At 45.8% G+C, this 21,475-nt stretch overlaps 1 protein-coding gene across 8 annotated transcripts in view; it reads left to right on the top strand.

Moving 5' to 3' along the window:
• The first annotated feature begins 828 nt into the window (after positions 1-828).
• Las1l (LAS1 like ribosome biogenesis factor) overlaps positions 829-21,475 on the top strand; it is a 21,637-nt gene continuing 990 nt past the window's right edge. Inside the window, exons 1-13 of one of the 8 annotated variants that reach the window (XM_040744218.1) lie at positions 829-1,149; positions 1,828-1,953; positions 3,137-3,206; positions 5,142-5,223; positions 6,239-6,520; positions 6,853-6,899; positions 7,743-7,852; positions 10,332-10,417; positions 10,744-10,794; positions 11,104-11,310; positions 11,630-11,777; positions 14,291-14,406; positions 16,556-16,866. In XM_040744218.1, the coding sequence (XP_040600152.1) occupies positions 959-1,149; positions 1,828-1,953; positions 3,137-3,206; positions 5,142-5,223; positions 6,239-6,520; positions 6,853-6,899; positions 7,743-7,852; positions 10,332-10,417; positions 10,744-10,794; positions 11,104-11,310; positions 11,630-11,777; positions 14,291-14,406; positions 16,556-16,725 (1,686 nt within the window). In that variant the 5' untranslated portion in view covers positions 829-958 and the 3' untranslated portion in view covers positions 16,726-16,866. Of the gene's footprint in view, positions 1,150-1,827; positions 1,954-3,136; positions 3,207-5,141; positions 5,224-6,238; positions 6,521-6,620; positions 6,900-7,742; positions 7,853-10,312; positions 10,418-10,743; positions 10,795-11,103; positions 11,311-11,629; positions 11,778-14,290; positions 14,407-16,555; positions 17,170-20,680; positions 20,832-21,475 lie in introns of those variants that run through there. The other 7 variants (XM_021233595.2, XM_021233594.2, XM_021233597.2 and 4 more) reach the window with 7 other exon arrangements.

The raw sequence follows: 21,475 nt of genomic DNA, 5'->3' as shown, positions 1-21,475 counted from the left end.
GAATGTCTCACCCAAACCTCATTCAAGAGATTTATCGGGAGGGAAGGATCCAGGACAGTGGCTGTCCTCTGCCAGGGTGGAAGAGGGCAGCCCAACAGCAGGAACAGCCAAAGCTGAACAGACACAGGGTTTATATAAGATTTTTTAGGATGCGGACTTTTTCCAGGAAGATTTCCAGGGTGGGCATTGGTCAGAATTCAACCCCTGAGCTCAGACCGACTAGATCTCTTGCTCAGGGAATGGTTGGTTTTCTGCTCAGGTTCAGGGTCAGATCTGGCTCTGGTTTCAGGGCCAAAGTGTGTTTCTTTTTAGCCTTTTGGCTCTAATTTTAGGGCCAGGGTGTATTTATTTCACTGACTCTGATTCCAGGGACAAAGTGTGTTTCTTTGGCACTGGTTTCAGGGTCAGGGTGCATTTCTTTGGTTCTGTTTGCAGGGCCAAAGTGTGTTTCTTTGGCTCTGCTCAGGGTGTGTTTCTTGGTTTGCCCTTTTTCCTTACAAAGCATTACCAGGAAAGTACAGTAATCCAGTACAATTCCTCTATAGACCGCCAGGGGGCGCTGGTTGCTGTCAGGGACAGAAGACACGCAACCCCCCCCCCAGGAAATGAGCGGAACCTAGAAGCTGAACACTCGTAGTTCTGGTAAGGCTGCTTTGTGAGAGGAACACTTCCGGTGGCGAATGTAGTTCTGGTAAGGCTGCTTTGTGAGAAGAACACTTCCGGTGGCGAATGCCGCCGTAATCCTGCACGTGGGACACATGTCCCACGTTCTAATTGGCCCCCCTGACGCTGAGAGGCGGGCTTGCGTCGGGGTCTCGCTCTCCAATTGGCTGACGAGGTGGCCGCCGCTTGAAGCGAGGGTTGCACGTTAACTGGGAAAGTGTTGGAAGCGCGCGACCCGCGGCATTCTTCAGCTCTGGTGGAATCCCAGGACTAGACCTGGTCTTGGCCCCCAGAGATGGATCGCGTGTGGCGTGCGTGGGACGGACAGTCCTTCAAAGACAGTCAGCCTGAGCCGCCGAGTCCAGAGGGTATCGTGGTCTCCTGGCTCAGCAGGGCTGAGTGGGATCAAGTGACGGTTTATCTGTTCTGCGATGATCAGAAATTGCAGCAGTATGCGCTGAACCGTATTACAGTGTGGAGGAGCAGGTAAGGCGGCGGCGGGGTCAGCCTTCTTGCCTGGCTGCCGGCGGTGCCTCACTGCTTCCTCGGTCGAGTTCCCCAACAGCTATACTTTCTGAAGCCTTCCCCTGAGATTGCCTTAGGGTACCTCTCTCCCAAATGCCTGCGGGGAAAGTTGCAGCCAAGCTCTTGTAATCATCCCGTGGGTGAAAAATGGGGTGTACGTCCCAATAATTTTTTTTATATATGTGAGGTTTAAGCTTTACATGCCAAGTGGAGGGGACCTGAGCCAGGACTAAAAGAGTACGTTGACATGCTAGGGTGGCTTTCTGATTCCAATTAGGGATTGGACTGTGACCCTTTAGGTTAGACGCAGGGTTGAGGCGACAGTTCAGGTCAGTTTGGGGGTGGGTGGGTATCGAGACTTGGGACTTCTCCAGCTGAATAGTTTGAGGGGGAGAGAATGAACTGTGTCCACACAACTGTTGGTGACTGTAGCAGTTAAGATGCCCTGTGTATCGCAGCCAGCTTCTCACTGCATTACTGTTGGCTCTCGGGAACTTTACTCTGTCTTTCCCACAGTGGTTTGTGTCTCCACGCACTTTTCAGTTTGCAATGGGAGTATAGCGCAACACCCAAGATGCTGTGGTAGAGGGTGGAACAATGTCAGGACTTTTATGATGGTGCTGGACTGTGGCCCTTTAGGTTAGGCAACGAACTGCCCCTGGCAGTGGCTTCTACTGCTGACCTGATACGATGTAAGCTCATGGATGTAGCTGGTGGCTTGGGCACTGATGAACTTAGACTGCTCTATGGCATGGCATTGGTCAGGTAAGACCTTCATGGGGTAAGACTGGGAGAGGGGGTGGCTTTGGGGACTGGAGGTGGGTAAACATGGATGAAAAAAAAACTTGGCTTCAGGTGCTACCTGAAACTTTAAAAATCCCTGGGTGGGTCTTTGTGATTGTTTATCTTGGCCGGTGATTATGCCTTGTCCACACAATCTTTTCCTCCGTTCCAGAAAACCTTCTCTCGTCTGTTTTTCCTTCCCTTCTGGCATATGTGTAGGTCTGGGGGATGTGAAATTCAGACCGTGTGGGGTATTCAGATCCAAGTGTAGGCTGTGAGGGGGTGTGAAATTCAGAACATGTGAGGTATTTAGATTCAACCCAGCTTTGACAATCGGATTTTCCCCCTTATTAACTTCTCTTAACTTCTCACCAAGAACTGTTTTGACGGGGTTTCATTATGTAGCCCCTATTGGTCTGCAACTTTCTACTCCAGGGTGATCCTCTTGCCTCTGTCTCCCTAGTGCTAGAATTGTAGAATTCTGCCATTGTTCCCAGCTCAGAGAAACTTTTCTGAGTGGTTCATCGCTTTAATTTACTGTGGATTGTCCAATCATCTCACCGTACCCCCACCACCAACACATACAGACGGGGGTGGAGTGGGTTCCTGGAACTAGCTTTTTTCTTTTCTCTTCCCTCCGAAAGCCGAATGATTGATGAATTGTGGAAGAAAAGACCAGGCTGGGAGTTTTCGATTTACCTGAATTACAGTGGTTCTGACAATTTCATACCTTGTTGGGGGAGGATTACCACTGAGTTTTCTCATATTTCAAAGCCTTATACAGTTCCATTCTCTTGATGTCTTCCCCTTCGTCCTTTGTTTCTGTCATTTATCTGTTCTCCCATGTTGTTTGATGTAGTCATTTGTTCTGACATTTATAGCATATTGTGTTCTAGCATAATGTGTCATGATTATTCCAGACCAAATTTGCCAAGACCAGAACACTGTTGTATATATTTGTATTGTTTCAGTACATAGCATAGACCTCAGTAAATGTTGGGGTGGATGGAAATGTCCCTGCTCTGGCTGGTACCAATCATTAAGAATAGGGCAATTAGCAAAAAAAAAAAAAGATTGTAGAAATATAAGGTGTCAGTAACTTCCACAAGGAATTTTGGATAAAACAGTTTTTTGTATTATGACACTTATTTCTTTTCCAACCCAGGTTTGTGAATCTTATCTCAGAGAGGAAGACCAAATGTTCTAACCTCCCCCTCAAGTACCTGGCTCAGGAGGTATGTATGATAAAATGGCATTGCACATTTCCTTTTTCTAGGAGGGCTTCTTAAATAGGTCATAGGGTAACGAATGCAACCATTTAAGCTCATCACTACCACGTAGACCTTTAGCTTTCAGCTTTTGTGTTTTCATCTTTTGTGAAATACTGTGTTCCACTGCAGCATTCCTACATAGATTGTTCAGCTTTGTTACGTGTCCCTCACTGCTGTCCCATCCCCCTCTTCTCAAATAATGCTTCTATTAGCCTCGCTTGTTCTCCATGTCCCTCTCTTCAGATCCTTTCTCTCTCCCAACAGCCCACTTTTTATAGTCATGCCCTAAACAATACACATAGGAATATAAATTTAAATCTAGATTCTGCATATGAGAAAGTTTATGAAATAGTTGACTGGTCTGAGTCTGGCTTGTTTTGTTTGCTTCAAATACTGATCTCCAATTTCATCTGTTTTCTTGAAGATCTCCTACTTTCACTTTTCTTTATAGCTGAGTAAAATTTCATTCTGTATATGTTCCATGTTGTTTTCATGTATGTTGTTGATAGACCTATGGGCTCATTATATATTGAAGCTATTGTGAATCAGGGTAGCAGTAAACGTGGATATGTAAGTATTTCTGTGGTATGTTGATTTAGAATCCCTGGGAATATGCCCAGGAGTGCTGTAGGTGGATCATATGATAATTTTAATTTTAACTATTTAGGAAGCTCCCTATTGATTCTATAGCCATACCAGTTTACAATCCTGCCAGCAGTGGATTTGGGTGTTCTTTTCCCCTCATCCTCACCAGCATGTACTGTTGTTTGTTTTCTTAATGTTAGCAATTGTGACTGGGCTGAGATCAAATCTTGAAAAAAGTTTGATTTATGTTTCCTTAAGTGCTAAGGCTGTTAAACAGTTTTTCAAATATTTATTGAGCATGCACATTTCTTTGAGAACTGTACATTAGTACATTTATTGATTGGATAATGTTTTATTTAATTTTGGGTATTCTTTATAGATATTAATGCCTATATGATATATACTTGGCAAAGATTTTTCTCCCGTTTTTCTAAGATGTGCTGTCTCTTTGTTCTGTTATTTTCTTTGACGTGCAGAAACTTTTAACTGTCATGCAATCCCATCTGTTGAATCTTAGGATTAGTGCTGTTGGAGTCTTTACCAGAAACTTTGTGACTTGATGATTGAATGTCCAGTTTTAAAGGAGCAGATTGCTGCCATGTTTCTAATTACTTGCTTTTCAGTGGGCTTGGCAAGCTCTGCTTGTTTGGAGGGGCCCAGTGAAAGTGAGGAAAGTGACCATATCACTGGGTAGGGACACAAAAGAGGGTAGTAGTCAAAATGCCTGCCCTCTGGGAGCTGGCAATCTGAGGAAAGAAACAGCTCAGCCAAGTAGCAAGAAAATGACTCAGTGAGTATGTTGTGTAGGGGCTTTGAGGGTGGGTGTGTTCTCAGTAATGAAAAAACTTCCTGGAGCTCTTTTGGGAGGCAAGGAAGGATAAAGGTATCTGAGAAGAAGGAAAGGGCCGGGCGGTGGTGGCTCACGCCTTTAATCCCAGCACTCGGGAGGCAGAGGCAGGCGGATCTCTGTGAGTTCGAGGCCGGGCTGGACTGACAGCCTCCAAAACAATACAGAGAAACCCTGTCTCGTAAAAAAAAAAAAGAAGAAGGAAAGGGCAAAGGGAAGCTGAGAACTAATGCTCATTCACAAAAATCTTTTGAAGAAGAGTGGGTGGAGGTAGTCACCTTTCCTTATTTTAGCACTACTTCCAATGAGCAGTAAAATAAAATCAGAAACCCTGCATTTTAATCATGGTTATCAGTAAGACTGGAGTCTTCACTGGGGAAGGATGGTCAGGGTGATTCATCCCTGAATCTCTGCAAGCTTTATTATTTTCTCATTTCTAACTAAACTCATGCTCTACCCCTAATCAGGTGAACATTCCAGACTGGATTGTTGAACTTCGCCACAAGTTGACCCACAAGAAAATGCCCCATATAAATGACTGCCGCAGAGGTGAGTGTCAGTGGGTGTGATACCTATCACACTTAAGCTCACGGGCCTGGGCTGGGTGGCATTTGGGGAAGGGGGACAGAGAGCAGGATTCTACCTGGTGTCAGGACCAGAACTTGGGTGAATTAAATTGTGGGCTCATTTTGGCTACAGTAATAAGGGTCTTTCACAAGGTTAGTGAGCACAATGTAGTATTTTCATATGGAAAAATCCATGTGGAAAGTATGAAAAATGAACCAGGATTAGTATTAACTTGTTTTGTATTCAATATGACTTGCCAGTGTACTGTTCACTGTTCTGGTCCTTTTTTAAGTTTCAGAGTTAGTTTTGTTTATGTACATGACTGTGTGTTTGCTTTTTGTCTCTGGGTACCAGTGGAGGCCCGGAGAGGTTGCTGGGGCCCCTGAAACCAGGGTTATAGGCTGTCGTGAGCCACTGTCTCTGGGTACTGGGATCTGAATCTGGGTTCTCTGTAGGTGCAGCAATTGCTCCTGGCTGATGAACCATCTCTGTAGTCCCTTTTTGATATTTTAATTATAGCGTAGTTTTTCCTCTTAAATTTTGCTATGAAGGTCTGAAGGGGTGGGTTGAGAGGTGTAAACCATAATATCTTGAACCCAGGCATTGTTTTTATATTCCTTCCATCTTGATTAAAGATCCCTGATTTTTATCTCCTGTTGTAATCAGACTACTGAGATCTAGAAAAGGAAAGCTGTATCTGGTGTAGCTAGGTTTCAGCTCCCCCATTAACCACCCCTTGCTTTTCTTGGCACCCATGTCTAAGACCACTATTATTTTCCCCGCGGGAAAGGTACTAGTGAGCAGGAAGAATACAGAGAACAGGCTAAACCAGACGTGGCTATTTGAGGTTTGAGCACTGGAGCCATGTCTCTTCCTTAGACTTTCCCATGTATACATACAGAATGAGAATAGAGGTCCAGAGAGCTGGGGACCTACTGGTCACTTGCCCATAATTGATTCTATGGCATATCTCCCCCTACACCCCCACGTCTTCCAGGTTGCTACTTTGTCCTGAGTTGGCTCCAGAAGACATACTGGAGCCGTCAGCTGGAGGACAGCCTGAAAGAGACCTGGGAGTTGGAAGAGGACCCGATAGAGATAGAAGAACAGCAAGAAGAGGAAGGTGAAATTATTGTTGATGATGTAATGGAAGAGAACCCAGAGCCTCAGGATGATGACAAAGAGGATGAGTTGGCCGTCGAGGATGATGCAAACAATAAAGACAATAAAGAGGCGGCTCCTCATCCAGAACCGAGTCCAAGACATAAGGAGTTGTATGGTAGGTATTCGTGTGGGCAGAGAGGGGCCCGTGTGCGTGGAGCACTCAAGCTGGAGGTCAGTACTGCTTATTTCCTTGACAGAACATTTTCTGTGGGCTGTGGTGCATTGCAGCATAAAAGTTACTGTTACAGACTCTCTTACTGGGATAGTTTCCATGGTGTAATGGGGATTGCATTTGCCCCATCGCTTTCCTAGAGTTATGTGAAGGAAGTGGGAAGGAATTTTAGTTCTCAATTTACAGCTCAAGAAATGAAGTACAAGAGGCTCAGATTCCCAGAGCGACTGGGAGGCTGGGCTTCCTCCCCTAACTTTTTTCCACTCTGTTTTCAGAAAAAGCACGGGAACTTCTGGTGTCATATGAAGAGGAGCAGTTTAAGGTAAGTGTCCTTGATGCGGCATGCTGTCACCTGCCCCAGTCATTTCTTCCCTCTCGCCAGCTACCTGAGAGAGAAATCTTGAGAAAGAATTTGAAAGTGGCAAAGCATGAGGGAACTTCTCAGAGAATTTGGAAGAAAGGTGACAAAGCATGAAGGTACTCCTTGGAGGGGGCGGGAACTAGGAAGGAAACAAGCAGAGTCTGATCAGGCAGTCCTGTGAACTGGTGAAAGGTAGCAGATAATGAAGTTGGACTCTGCTTTGGTCCAAAGAACTGGGAATGGGTTGCAGTTGTAGAACGCTGTGATTCTCAAGATGGCCAGCAGGTGGGGCGTAGGAGCCTCACTAGATCAGATGAGGCTTAGGGTGTACTTTTTATGGAAAGGCTCAGAAACCAAGTACTTCATTCTCTCTTTTTCACAGATAGATTGAAATCTTAGATCAGGGAAGGGACAGAGTCAGGGTTATATATACAGTTAACAATGGAACTAGGAGAAGAACCTGGGTCTCAACAATTCTCTTGCTCCCATAACTCGTTTCTCACATTTGTTCCTTACCCTTTGGCCCAAAAATCTTTGCTCATCTCAAACCATATCCTCCTATTTGACACCTAGTATTAGAGTAGCCGATGATTGGGAGCCACAGACGCATTTGGAGGGGCGAGAGTGGGAGAAGAAGAAAAGCTAGTCATTTTTAGTTGCTGGGCCAATAAAGGAGTTGTGGGCCCATCATGCATGCTTTGTCCTGTTAGGGCAGTGCCAAGGTGCTATGAGAAGGCATCCTGGAGGAGTTTGGGGTGGTTTCATGGCAGAGCTGCACTTCTGATTGACTGTTTTTGCTGTCAGGTGCTGGAGAAATACAGACATTTACCTCAAGCTATTAAGGTGTGGAATAACCTCTCCCCATGTGTACAGTGTATCCTGGAAGAACTCAAGAGCATTACATGGGAGAACAGGTTTGTAACCTGGTAACTCTGGGTTACCTGCTGTCTAGGGTAGAGGATAAAAGCCATGTTGAAATTGGTTTCCAAGCCATACCTGGTGATGTAGACCTACAATCCCAGCTACTTGAGGAGAGACTGAGGTAGGCAGATTGTAAATTTACAGCCTGAGCTACAGAATGAGTTCAAAGCTAGTCTGGGCAACCCAGTGAGACCCTGTCTCAAAATAATAGTTGAGGGGATAAAAAGAAAAGTGGCTCGGGATAGAGCTCAGTGGTCTCGTGCTTATCTAATATACACAATGCCCTGAATTCCATTCTTAGTACAGAAGGAGAAGGCGGTGTCATATTCTAGCTAATTGCTCTATTGTAGGAAATCCTAGAGGTAATCTCCTCCCCCTGAATAGTGACTGACTTTTGTATGGCCTGCCTCCAACCCTGCCAGCTACCTTGTTGCTACTGTAAGCTATTAGAACAGCCAGAGTTTCCATTGCCTGTAGACATGCATTCCCAGGCAACCTTTTTGCTCTTGTCACATGGAATGTATCAGTCTTGGCAAATGAAAAAGGGCTTTGGTATCTAATACCCTACTACCTAGTCTTGGGATACTGCTAGTCTCTCCTTTGAAACAGCTGGCGGGAGATGTCGATATCTCTTGTGTAGTCATGCCTAGGCAGACGGAGGAAAGGACTTACCAGGGCATGGCTGCTAGAGGCTAAGTGCCCTCCTCTCCCAGTATGGCTGTGTGTTGCCATGCCCACAAACAGTGCTCAATTCAATCAGAGCAGGCAAAAATGTTGCTCTTACGTATTTTGCCTAAATTCAGTTTGAAAGGGCTTAACCTGTGGAGGAAGGCTGGGAGTGTGGTCTGGCTCGGTGAGCAGTTGCCTAGTATGCACGAAGCTTTGGGTTTGGTTTACAGTGCCAAAAGGGAAGAAAGAAAAGGCGAAACAAAAAGCTATGGAGCTAATTCTGGCCCTACAGTGAAGGAAAGTTAAAAGATATGTAAGATGCAGAGTTGAAAAGAGTTTGTACTAGATCTGATGGAGGTGAGTTTGGATGGAAGCTTGTCATGTAAGCTGGGATTACTCTTGTTATTTTGTCTTTATTCCCAAGAGACTCATTCCAAAGGTGATCATGCTGAGGTGATTTGTTTGTCTGTTTTGTTTTTTTGAGACAGGGTTTCCCTGTATAGCTTTTGCAGGCCTCAAACTCACTATGCAAACCAGGCTTTCTTGGAACTCAAGCAGAAATTTACCTGCCTGTGCTTCCTGAGTGCCCCGATTAAATGTGTGCACTCCACCATGCTTCCAAAGGCACTTTACTAGAGTTTGCCCTTGCTAGACTTCTTGGCTTTACCCTTTAGCAAAAGTCTGGGGGACAGCTTCCCCGGCAGCTGTGCCCTATATAACAGTGTCTGCCTTATTGTGCTGAGCTGTCAGCTGGTAGGTTGCTTTGAGTTCTAGGCCACTTACCTGAGGAGATGAGGGATGGTTAGAAGGACAATTATTTTCTCAGATTTGGTCTGATGGATAGAAGGATCCGACTGTGTTGTCAGCCCTCTAGATATTAGAACATTGTGAAAGCTTATTGACTCCCCTTCTAGACCTAGTTGGAGAGGCTCTTAGCAAGCCAATAGCTGTAGAGAATTCAGTTGCTGGTTTAGATTTGAGCTAGACGAAGCTGAGAAATCTCTCAAAATGCTGATGTTTTCATCCCCTCTAACTTTGACCTGGGTTCTCAGTATGCAATCCTGAGTCATATTTGGACTAGCAGTTGAGTACCTAACATTTCAACTTCTAGGTTCTAAAAGAAGGTAGCCAGTAAGGACGGAATGTGTAGAAGACAGAGAAACAGGCAGGAGAAAAAAATATTACAGGAATTGAAGGCTAACCTGGTAATTTAATTTCTTCTGTTACTGAGACTTTTATTCTGTGATTTGAGTTAGTCAATCACTAGTGCTCTCATTTATAGGCCTTATAGACCATGAGTGGTCAAAGTCCATTGATTCCAGACTCTGGTTCAGTCCCTCCCCAAGGAGCCTGAAGCCTAGTAGCTATTGTCATCTGCTTAGTCTCTCCCACTGGTACTCTGGCCATTTAAATCAGAGACATTAACTGTTTTGGAAATGTTGCAGAAATAGGTGAGTCTTCTGTCAGTTTGCATTCTAGTGTATGGTTTTGTTTTTTGTTTTTGTTTTGTTTTGTCTTCTTGGTGCTGGGAGTCAGGCCCTGGCCCTTATATGCACACTATGTTAAGTCTTGTACCATTGAGCCATAACCAGTGGTCCAAGCCCCTTAAGTCATTTCAACTTTAAATAACCAGTAAGTGAATCCAGCATATTTGCAAAGGTCACCTTTTTCCCCTTTGAGACTCATTTTGGCTGTGTTACCCTGGGTGGTTCTGCTTTTGCCTTGGTCTCCTTTGTCTCTGAATAGCTGGAATTGCAGGCATGTGCAACCATGCCTCTCTAAAGTACTGTCCATTTGCTTTAGGAATGCTGTGCTGGATGCTTTTCTGGATGACGGCTTCCTCATTCCCACTTTGGAGCAGTTGGCAGCTTTGCAGATAGAGTATGAAGGTAGGGTCCTGAATGTTCACTGCAGTCTTGGGGTTCTGTGTGTCTTGTGTGGGAACTCCAGAAGTAGGCTGGAGTGTGAGGTGGGGAGGGCCTGAAACTTCAGCCCCTTTGGCTGAACAGCATAGGCAGCCCCGCTGCTGTGCGCTAGTGGGACTTGCTTTAAGTGGCCTTCAGCTGGTTAAGGTGGGTTGGGATGGGTCGGGTGGGGGTTCTTAACCCTGTTGTTGTGCCTTGTTAAACATGATTTAGCCACTAGCTAGAGAGCTAGAGCAGCAGCATTGGAAGGGCCTTGCGAGGTCATCTAGTCCAACACCCTCACGTTACAGATGGCCAGACTGAGGTCAAGAAAGGGGAAGTTACTGAACCAAATTCACACAGTGAGTTATTGACAAAGCTGGAGTCAGAACAGAGCTCTTTTTCTTTTATACTTGGTTTTGTATCAGTTGTTGTTTACCAGATACTAACTGGTTTCTCTTTCCCTGCTGTTCTGCTTTTCTTTCCTCTTGTTCTGCAATGGCAATTCTTGTTGTTGGGACTTGGGTGTGTCTGTTCTTTCTCTTTGGTGTGCATTTTTTTCTTCTCTTTTCCCCGCCCCCTCTTGCTGGCTTGCTTTGGTGCTCTCTCATTCTCTTGCTCTTGATCCCATTGCCCTTCCCGTCCATCAACGGGTATCCCTCACAAACCAGAAAACATCGACTTGAATGACGTCTTGGTGCCAAAGCCATTCTCTCAGTTCTGGCAGCCCCTGCTCCGAGGTCTGCACTCCCAGACCTTCACACAGGCCCTGCTGGAGAGGATGTTCTCTGAGTTGTCTACCTTGGGGAACAGTGGGATTCGACCTACCTACATCCTTAGATGGACTGTTGAACTGATCGTGGCCAACACCAAGACTGGTGAGGAAAACTAGTCCTAGTCCCTGGGCCCAGGCATCACAGGCAGAAGCGCATGCCAGTGTCCTCAGCTCTGCTCTAAAGTACTACCATGTGGGCAGCTTCCTTAAAGGGTTAAAGTTGCCCAAGAGAGTCCTGTAGGGAATAGTGGATAAATCTCCCTCTTCCTTTTTCTTCTCAGAGCCAAGTAAACTGGGCACTTTGAGTAGTTGGAAAATAAGGTAGATATTTGGGGGATGAAGGATTGAGCCTAATTTTTGAAGCCAAAGACTGGGTGGAGGCCTCACATGGCTTTTTATCTTAAGCCTCTGTTTTGTTTCAGGACGGAATGCTCGGAGGTTTTCTGCAAGCCAGTGGGAAGCAAGAAAGAGCTGGAGGCTGTTCAACTGCTCGGCCTCCCTTGATTGGCCCCAGGTGGTCGAGTCCTGCTTGGGCTCACCTTGCTGGGCCAGCCCCCAACTCCTTCAGCTGTAAGTCTTAATTCCATCTGGTCATAGGGTATGCCCCTGGAAGCCTCGGGGCCTCACAGCATTAGACTGGCTGAATTGGAAGGCTCTTTTAGTGATGTCTACCCTAGTATCCCCTTCTTCCCAGTAACAGATGGAGAACTGAGTCTGGGAAGGGGAGGGGTAGGGTGCTGCTGCCTATGATCATTCAGTTTAAGACTTGGCTGAGCTGAGTCTGGTGTGAGAGTGCTTAGCATAGTGGCCTGCATAGAGCGAGGACACACTAAATGGTAGCTGGTGTTTATTACTGAACCCAGGTCTTCTGACTCCAAGCCCAGTGCTCTCCTCTATTGGCTTCCCAAAGTACACCTTCCCTAGTTACTCAGCAAGCCCCGATGCCTCCTTAGCAGAGTGAAGGTTTAACCAGACACTCACTTATATTTGTGTTTCCGGACTTACCTGTCATGGTAACCGTATCTCTTGTGAGTCCCCTTGACTCAGTTCTCTCTAGGTCGTGTGGTCAATCTTTGTCGGTTCCTGACCCTAAGCTCCCTTCCTTATTCTGGAACCTTTAGTACCTCGTTCTCTTCCTGCTTCCTAGAGCAGTGTTTGTTTCATTTGAGTGACCCATTTGACCCCTGCATTCCTTCAACTCAGAGGTTTTCATTCTCCACTATATACAGCAACATATTTCCATCATTCAGGGCTTTCCTCTGAAAGCTGACATCCCAGTGTCCTACTTGGTGACCACCATGTCTTGTTTGGCTTTTTACCTGTGTCCCAACCTCCATCCCTCTGTTTCTTTCCTTCCTCTTGCTTCCTCAGCCTTGTCTGTCGTTAATCACTTCTTAGCACCTTCTGTTCTAGTGATCCTTTGGCAGTGTCTGACTTGCAAACTCCCAAGCTGGGACTGGCTTCCCTGCTCTTTTTCTTTCATTCCTCAGCCTGGGTAGCCAGCCGAGTTCTCCCTGAGAAAAACACATAGCCTTGAAAAACGAAGGAAAGTACTGCTCATTGCTGCCACTGTAGAGTTACAATTTTTCGTCTCATGCCACGCTTCAGTTCTGTGTCTGGGCATTTGTTTACTGACCACTTTGTCTCTGATCCTGGACTGTTCTAAAAACATACCATTGACCTCAAGTCCCTCCATTTCACCCTAGCTTCCTCCAGTACATGAAGGCATACTCCAGGTCTCCCTCAACTTGAGGTTGAGTCCTCTTGAGCTGATATGTTTGTACTGTCAACACCACCCATCTCACTTTGAGGTGGCATTGCCCTGTCTCAAAACCTATTCTTCTGCCAGCATCATCGGGGTCCCACCCCAGTTTCTCCCTTTCTTAGCTGCTTCTTACCCTTTGTGAATGTGTCTGAGGTTTTATTGTTTTCATCTTTAAGAGTAATAACACAAGCAACATCTGCTTTGACCATGCATAGTTTTGTTTGCTTATTAACCAGCTTGGCATTTTCTTTTCCTGTCTCCAAAAGGTGGTTCTCACTTAACATCTTTGTTATCTCACTCCTCTTCCTCCTTAGCCTACTGCAGTTTTGTTGGCACTCAGTCCCAAAGCTGCCTAAGTATCCAAACCAGGCCTCCTAAATTCCTTATCTGTTACATTAATGCTGAATGCCAAACCGTCCTGGAAATGCTAGTGCTTATTCCTGATCCATATAAACTTCTCAGCCCATATCTCCTTAGTCCAACCCTTTCCTTTACAATCCAGCTTCTTCCATTCAACTGCATGCATGTTCAACGCCTGCCTTTGGATGGGCAGTGTAATACGAGAGCGATCTTCTTTCCTGTTACAGATCTCACTTGATAGTAACACAGTCTATCCTCTGTTGACTCCTAAATATTTTCCAAATTTGAGATTTATGTTGCTGTGTCTATTCCCCTCCCCACCGTGTCTCCTTCCCTCTCCTCGACTAAGCTTTGCAAGGGCAAGAGCTCTGCATTAGCTATCTGTACTCGAGCATATCACACAAATCCAGGCACCAAGCAGGCCGTAGAATATGCCCTTGAACTGAATGAAATATCCTCTGCTGTCTCCTTACCAACAGTGCTTGTGTTGAAAGGCTATGACCCAGTGTCTGAGGAATGAGTGAAGTGGGAGACTGGATGCCAAGACTGGGTTGATTTCTTGATCCATCTATTTGATCCGAAAGTCTTTCTTGAACGTTTAGTGGCATCTGGGCTACAGTCATATTTATACAATAAAATATGTGGCCTTACAGACAAATTCAGCCAAGGCAAGAACTTCAGGAGATTAGACCAAGATGTACAGCCACATTACCAGATGTGTGAGGTCCGGACTATAAGTGACATGAATAAGACATGGGGAAGCAAACTAGCACCTTGTGAAGGAGTCAGTCTAGAACATCAAAGGAAAAGCATTTGTGCATTTCAAGAAGAGAATCAAGGAAGTTTCAGAAGTATAGAAGGAATGTAGGATGTGTATGGTGTACTTGGGGGAGGGACTGAAAAGAGCAGAATGGAGAGGTTTGATTAGATGGCCTTCAAGGTACTTTCCAATCCTAAGTGCCTGCAGAATGGAAGCTGCTGGTCTTGGAGAAGTCTGGACCACAGAGATCTTCTCCCAACCCAAGCATATCAGAGGGATGCGACACATGCCAGCAGTAACAGCGGCTCACTTGGGTACGATTCCTTGTGCACAGATCCTAACCTTTCTCAGATAATCAATGATTTTACATCAAATCATCCATTATACAGAGTGGGAAATAGAGGGGTTGTGCCTAGGTATGCTGCAGTAAGGGCCAAAATTCCCTGTAGCCTCCCTTAGGTCTGAGGCTTTTCATAATGTTCCATATAGATTGAACTATGGCAGAAAACCTGTTACTATGAGAATACGGAACTCTGTTTTTGTTTTTTTCTAAAAGTATCAGGCATCGTGTTTCTTTTTTCAAGAGACTTTAATTTGATACAACAATCTTGGGAGGTGGAAGTATAATACATTTTGACAGAAAGTATCTAGGAACTGAAGATTGAAGTACCTTAAAATCACAGTGGTTTGTTGATAATGGGATGAGAATCAGGACCTGAGTTCTGTAGTTCTAAATTCGGCTTTCTTTCTACCTAAACCCGTGACCTCAGTCCCAGGCTGTGACAGGCAGAAAGCCTGCATTTTATGATTCCTATCAGCACAGCACCTAATGGGCAGGCTAGAAGCTAGGGATAGCGGATGGGTAATGAGCAGCAGTGACAAGGCATCTTGCCAACATCAAGTGCCTGGGGATATTTATTATTAATCCCGCTAATGGACGACAGTGAGAGGGTAGGCTTTCTTCCTGGCCTTTCCTCACATAAAGTTGTAAGCAGTTCAGGAGCTTCCCCCAGCCAGGCGATGTGTTCAGTTTGAACCAGTGTCCTCCTGCAATAGGAAATGAGTCCTGCCAACAGGGACTCACAGTCTAGTCAGTAGATCCCAGCCCTGTCCCCAGAGACCAGTGGCCGGCCATATGTGACCAGTCTGCATGCGCTGCTTGTGCTACCTCTGCAAAACATGCATAGTCACATTCTACACTTCTAGAAGGACGTGCCCCATCCCTCCATCCTGCCGTGTGTCCCACAGTGCCTGGTGGCTACCTCTCAGGGGCCGGGCTCTGTGAGGTGTGCTCACCCTCATCCCCCCAGCAGCTCTGTATCTGTCAGTGGGTTTGTTGTTAGCAGCGTCTGTTGTGTGCACAGTATCATCTTGTTGAGTTCTCCTGTGTTGGCCCCTTCCCGTTGGTCACCAAGCTGTGCTCTCTGTGTGTCTGTCCTCGACAGCTTCCTTCATGCTGTGTCTACCAACAGTACCCTAGGTCCTCCCTAAGCCACTGGTTTGAACTGTGAAAACAGGTGCCTCCCTGGTCTTCCTGCCTCTAGGCTGCCCTGCCCTGGCCATCCTCCATGTGGTTAACATGGCGATCTTCAGAAATGGCGACTTTGACCTGTCCTCAGAGTTGGCAGGTGGCCCGCCCCGTGATGCACACACTTCCCTTCCCAGCCTTCTTTTCTTCCCACAGCTCCCAGCACAGGCCTTGCCCTCCAGCCAGGCTACTCTGGCCACAGGCAGTGTGCTCCCTCTTGTCCCTGGGCCACCTGGGCCTCACCTACATGAAGCCCTCCCCGGTCTCTGTTCCCTCCTTGTACTCTCTGCTTCCCCTTAGCTCCTCTGGCAGGCACAGTCATTTCACGGTGCTCATCAGGCCTCCCTTCCACATTGGCTTTGTCTCGTCAACTGCTGCTGTTTTCTTTCTTTCCCTCCATTCCAGGCTGGGCTGTAGCTGTTCCCATAAGGAATCACACATTGTGTTCCATACAGAAGAAGCCCAGCACGTTTCTCACCATATCCTTGGCCCTCAGGACAGATTCCTCAGTTAGGCCCGAAGGAGAGAGTGTTCTTGCATTCTGACTCCAGCCCCGTGTGCCTATTTATTTAGGCTAGTTGGTATATTTATGTATTGTTTCAGTACAGACTAGGAGCTTCACTCATTGTCTGCCACTGTGTGCTAGACACTCTGCCAGCCATTCTAGGTGAGCTTTCTTATTTCCTCCTCCCAAGAACCCTCAAAAGTAGGTTCTGTTATTGTCGTGATTTTAATGAGACTAGAAGGAAAGCATAGAGATGTACCAGAGAGCTGAACTAGCATATGCAGTCCTGTCTTGCATTCTCTGTGTCCTGTTGTGCTGCCTTTAGAGGCAGGTGTGGAAGTTCAGAGAATAAGTTCAAACCCCAGAGTGTCTGGCTATGAAGTAACTTGAGACATTGACCTTTTCCTACTCCATCCCTCCGTTTGCTTAGAGTCTTCAAAGCCATGGGGCAGGTCTTGCCAGATGGGGAGCAGGAGAAGCTGCTGCGTGTCTGTTCCATTTATACTCAGAATGGAGAGAATGATGCGGCAAAGACAAGCGCAGCGTCCTCTTCCACTGGGAAAAGTCCATACACATTGGATACCTTACATCAAGACTTAAAACCATCTGGTGCCAACTGTGAGTCTGAAGAAAATGTTCAACAGAAGGACCAAGGCAGCCTTAAGGATGCCAAGCAAGGGGAGGAAAAAGAGAACGAGGGGGAGGAGCAGGAAGAGAACGAGGAGGTACAGGATGAGGAAGAGGAAGAGGAGGAGCAAAAGGTCTTTCAAGATCAGATGGAGGAAGATGTAGAGGAGAGTGACTTGGAAGGGGAAGAAGAGGAAGTGTATGAGGATGAAGATGTTGATGAAGATGACGAAGACGATGACGACGACGACGATGATGATGATGATGATGATGATGATGATGATGATGATGATGATGATGAGAGAATGGAGTGGGGGCCTTTCTCTCTCATGAAGGGAGCCTATGTTTTTGAGAATACTAGGATCGCTTCCCGGAAAAGAGAGGCTTTGCAGGGTTCAGCATGGCAAGTAGGCCCTGGTAAGCATCCCTGAAACCCGCTTTGTTTCTTCTGTCATTGGTTCCCTCCATTCTTGATTGGCCCCTCCTTTCCTCTCAGCCCTCGTCTGCCTCTCCTCTCACCTCTCAAGATGGAGTGTCACAGTGTAATCTCAGACTTGACACCCTGTGGCCTTCGTCTTGTGAGTGCATGCCGCACTCCCCTCAGCTTTAACTCTTTTTGAGGTGGAGGTCTCCCTATGTTGTCTACACTGCTGTTGTTTTTGGGGGTTCAAGTGAGTCCCCTATTTCAGCCTCCTGGGTAGGTGGAATTTAGTTTCATACCACTGTGCTCTTCTGGCTGAGAAAGGAGCAAGATTTAGATAGTATATGGCGAGTCTTCTACAACCAGACACATGGAAGGCAGGTGGCTTCCATCTTGGACTGGAGTAGATAAGCATCAGGGACCACTGTCAGACTGCTCACAGCTTCATGTAAGTAGCACACAGGAGTACCTGTGTGTGAGCCCTGGGTAGTGAGATGAGAGCAAGACCATATATGTATTAGGGCCCACGCTTTCATGTACATTGAGCACTTTCTGTGTATACATGGAGGCTGACTGGGGTAACTGGTTTTTGCTGTGTGTATTGGAACCCAGGGCATTAAATCAGAGAAACTGGAGATAAGATGAAAAGAAAATACAGAGTTGTTTGGATTTTAAGCATTCATCCGAGTCTATGAGATTGAAGCCCAGAGAGGATGCAGGGGAGACTTGGTGATGGAGAGTAAGGTGCATGAATCTGCTTCTCTGAGGGTAGTTTGAGGAGGAGGAGGCAGACATGGAGCAAGTAGAACAGTCACTATGGGGCGGCACACATCTGCATGCATGTGGCAACCAGAGGCAGGGGCGCATGGTCTGTGTGCCAGAGCCTGGCAAAAGGAAGGAAAAGGCCGGGCCCACTGAGGAGTAAGACAGAATCAAGCGTGTCATTGAATGAGCTCATGGGAAGAGCTGTCGCTTTTGCCTTATGAGAATAGGTGTGGAAGGGTTGTGGTAGAAAAACTCAAGAGGGAGTGTCAAGGGTGAGTGACAAGTGTGTGACTGTGTCTGTGTCTGTGTCTGTGTGTCCACACCTGAAAGGGAAAGAGTGACAGAAAAATCTCTTAGGACAAGGAAGGTTGAGGTTGGGGTTCTTTGTAAATAGCAAAAGGGAGAGGAATGGCACAGGCAACAGCTGGGGTGGGGTTAGATGTGCATGTAAGAGAAAAGTAGGGACAATGAAGAGAATCGCAAATAGGCCATAGTGTTGGATGTGTTTTCTGAAGAGAAAGCAGAATCAACTAAGACCCATGAGATCAGGAGGTGTCTATGTGAGAGCCTGTGGAGGGGCTTGTGATTAGGCAGTGAGAGCCATTTAGAATTGGCTCTGTGCTGTCACTGAGGGGACATTTACAGGGATATCGGACTAAAGAGATATGGTCAACAATATACATAAGCTTGGGGATGTTAGTGATGGGAATGGTCAGCTCAGTGCTAGATAGAACCCCCGGGAGTGGCCCTTGTGTGTAAAGATAACTATTATTGGGTGTTAAGGATCATTAAGACATATGCAAAATCTTCTAAGGGCCAGGATTAGGGAGATGTACAGATAGAGGGGTAGCTCTTCTCTTTGCATATGTACACTTCTGGGAATCAAACCCAGAAAATACTCAGACTAGGCAAGTGCTCTTCTTCTTTTATGTCTAATTGTATACATTTTTGATACGGTGTGATAATTTGATACCTAATTTATAACATAGGAACAACCCTTCTTGAGTACCTTCGATGGTTTTTGTGTAAGAAAAATTGATCCAAGGCTAAAATGTCATACATGCAGAGGCATAGTGACAGGGAGAATTAGGTTTCTTCCCAAAGTGAAACATCTTGACGTATGTATGTTTTGGGGAAGTTGTGGATTATGAATTAGGAAAGGTTATGATGTTAAGTTCTTCTGTCTCCCCAACTTATGTCTCCCCAACTTGTCTCCCCAACTTGTGTCTCCCCAACTTGCTCTCATTCCTCTCTCCTTTCTTCTCCTCCTCTTCTTCCTCCTCTCCCTCCCTGTGTGTGTGTGTGTGTGTGTGTGTGTGTGTGTGTGTGTGTGTGTGTGTGTGTGTGTGTGTGTGTGTGTGTGTGTAGAAATAGGGGCATAAAGATTTCTGGGTTTGTACCTATGAAAAAGAGTTGAGGGAGGCATGGAGTTGAGTAGGAGACATTCACTGAGTGGGATGTATGTACTTCTGCACATACTCATAGGAGGTAGACTATGTGGTCTTTCTGTGCATCTGGGGGAGTGATAACCTTGTGCAGAGCATGGGGAACATTGAACCTCTGAGGTAGCACTTATCCTTAAGGGTGTGCATGTGTATCTTTGGGCAAGGCCACTGAGAAAGGACATGGCATTCAAACACATCATGGGCATGTAGAGCTGTGGAAACAATTTTGATCACTCAAATAATCCTCCGTATTGGTGGGTTTGGAGAGATAATGCTGTGAGAATTCTGAGATTTCCGCTAGTTAATGCCCCATCTGAAGATGTCTTTGTTTATGTGGTGATCTACCTGAGAAGAAAGTGAGAAGGAACAAAACTGTAGCTATGTGTATGCGTGCAGAATGGAAGCACATGGGGGAAGAGTTAGAAAGTGCTAGGATGTACAGAGGGGTATTCTTAAGAAGTGGTAACAGTGAAGAGAGAGCGCCTAGGGAGCTGTAGAAAGCCCATGCTGAATTGGCTAAGAGGGCTGGGTAGGAAGACAGGGGGTGAGCCTGTGTGTACCAGTAGGAAAGCCAGCTCAACAGCCCACTTTTTCTGTAAATATTTTTATTTGGTATTTTAAATTAATCTTTTAAGTTTTCAGGAAAGTATACATTGTATGTTAAACATATTCACCATTATACCTCCCTAGCCTCATTTTGTACTCCTCTTTCATTAGTTTGCCTCGTTTCTCTAGACAGATAGAATATGTACTTTAATGTCAGACATAGCACATGATTTTATGTATCTATGTAAGATTTAGAAGCCACAAATGAGAGAAAGCATGTCTTTCTGAGATTGGCTCACTTGATACGCTTTTCTGCGGTTGCACGCATTTTCTTTCAAACGTCACTTAGTTCTTTAGAGCAGAAAAACATCTTGATTTTATACATCACCTTTCTTTATTCACTTCTCTGTTCTTGAACACCTAGATTGGTTCCAGGGTTTAGCTACTGTGAATAATGCTGTAATAAGCACTGGTTTGCAAATATCTCTGTGATACATTCATTTTGAAGTCCTTTGGGTAAATACCACATTGGGTTTTTGTTATTATTTGTTTTGAGGAACCCTTATCCTGACTTCTGCGTGGCTGGACTGTTTTACATTCCCAATTATCAGTGTATTCTTACCATATCCTTGTCAGCATTTATTGTTACTTGTTTTTGTGATGACTGCCATTCTGACGATGTAAGATGGAATCTTGAATATTGTTTTGACTTTTCACAAGCTCACTCTTGCCATCTCTCTTTGTTCTACAGAAGATGTGCGATGGGGTACATTCCCTATAGGCCGAATACCAGGTCAGACTGACGACCCAGCAGAATTTGTGTTGGATAATTACGACACCATGTATCTTTTGGACCAACCTGTCCTAGAGCAGCGGCTAGAACCCCCAAAGTCCAGGAATTGGTGAGTACCTGTGACAGTGGGATTTCTCAGCCCTTACTGCCACCTGATGGTTGAAGAAGAAACAAAGTGGGGCAGATAAGTCAGTGGCTGTGTCCTTGTTAGTGCTTCTTTCCCCTAGTCTAGGGAACCAGTGAAGTAGCCATACAGATGATTTGATACCCCTTCCAGGTTGATTCCACTTTGTATGCAAGTGTCTCTGTGTATGCGTTTTGTCGGTGGACCACTGGAATTGAGAGTCCATTCCTGTTCTGCTTGCCTGTTCCCCAGGAGATGACTTCAAGCCCCCTTCACTTGGGCATTCTGGGAGAGGGCTTAGAACCCAAGTGCCTCAGAGGCAGATGAATAGAGGAGGTATCTGGGGAAGCCAGTTGGAAGTGGGATTCCATTGTAAGAAGCCCACTTCTTTAAATATCCTGGCTCTAGGAAAGCTTGGCTCAGTGAGTGCTAGGTTATAAGGAGGGACGTGTGGGCTGGTACAGCTGTTGACTTGGCCCAGCTTTATAGCTCTCTTCCATTAGCAGTTGGTACATGGAATGCCCACCCTTACTTATTTGCTTGGCTTCACCCTTGACTTGGCTGTTTGACTTTGGCCAGATCCTTTCTTAGTCAACGCTGGACCTATTTCCTTGTCTGTAAAGTTGTAA

The sequence above is a fragment of the Mesocricetus auratus genome, unplaced genomic scaffold, assembly GCF_017639785.1.
Source record: "Mesocricetus auratus isolate SY011 unplaced genomic scaffold, BCM_Maur_2.0 Super-Scaffold_100003, whole genome shotgun sequence".
NCBI classification, from domain to species: domain Eukaryota; kingdom Metazoa; phylum Chordata; class Mammalia; order Rodentia; family Cricetidae; genus Mesocricetus; species Mesocricetus auratus.
This window is presented reverse-complemented; position numbering and strand designations above follow the sequence as displayed.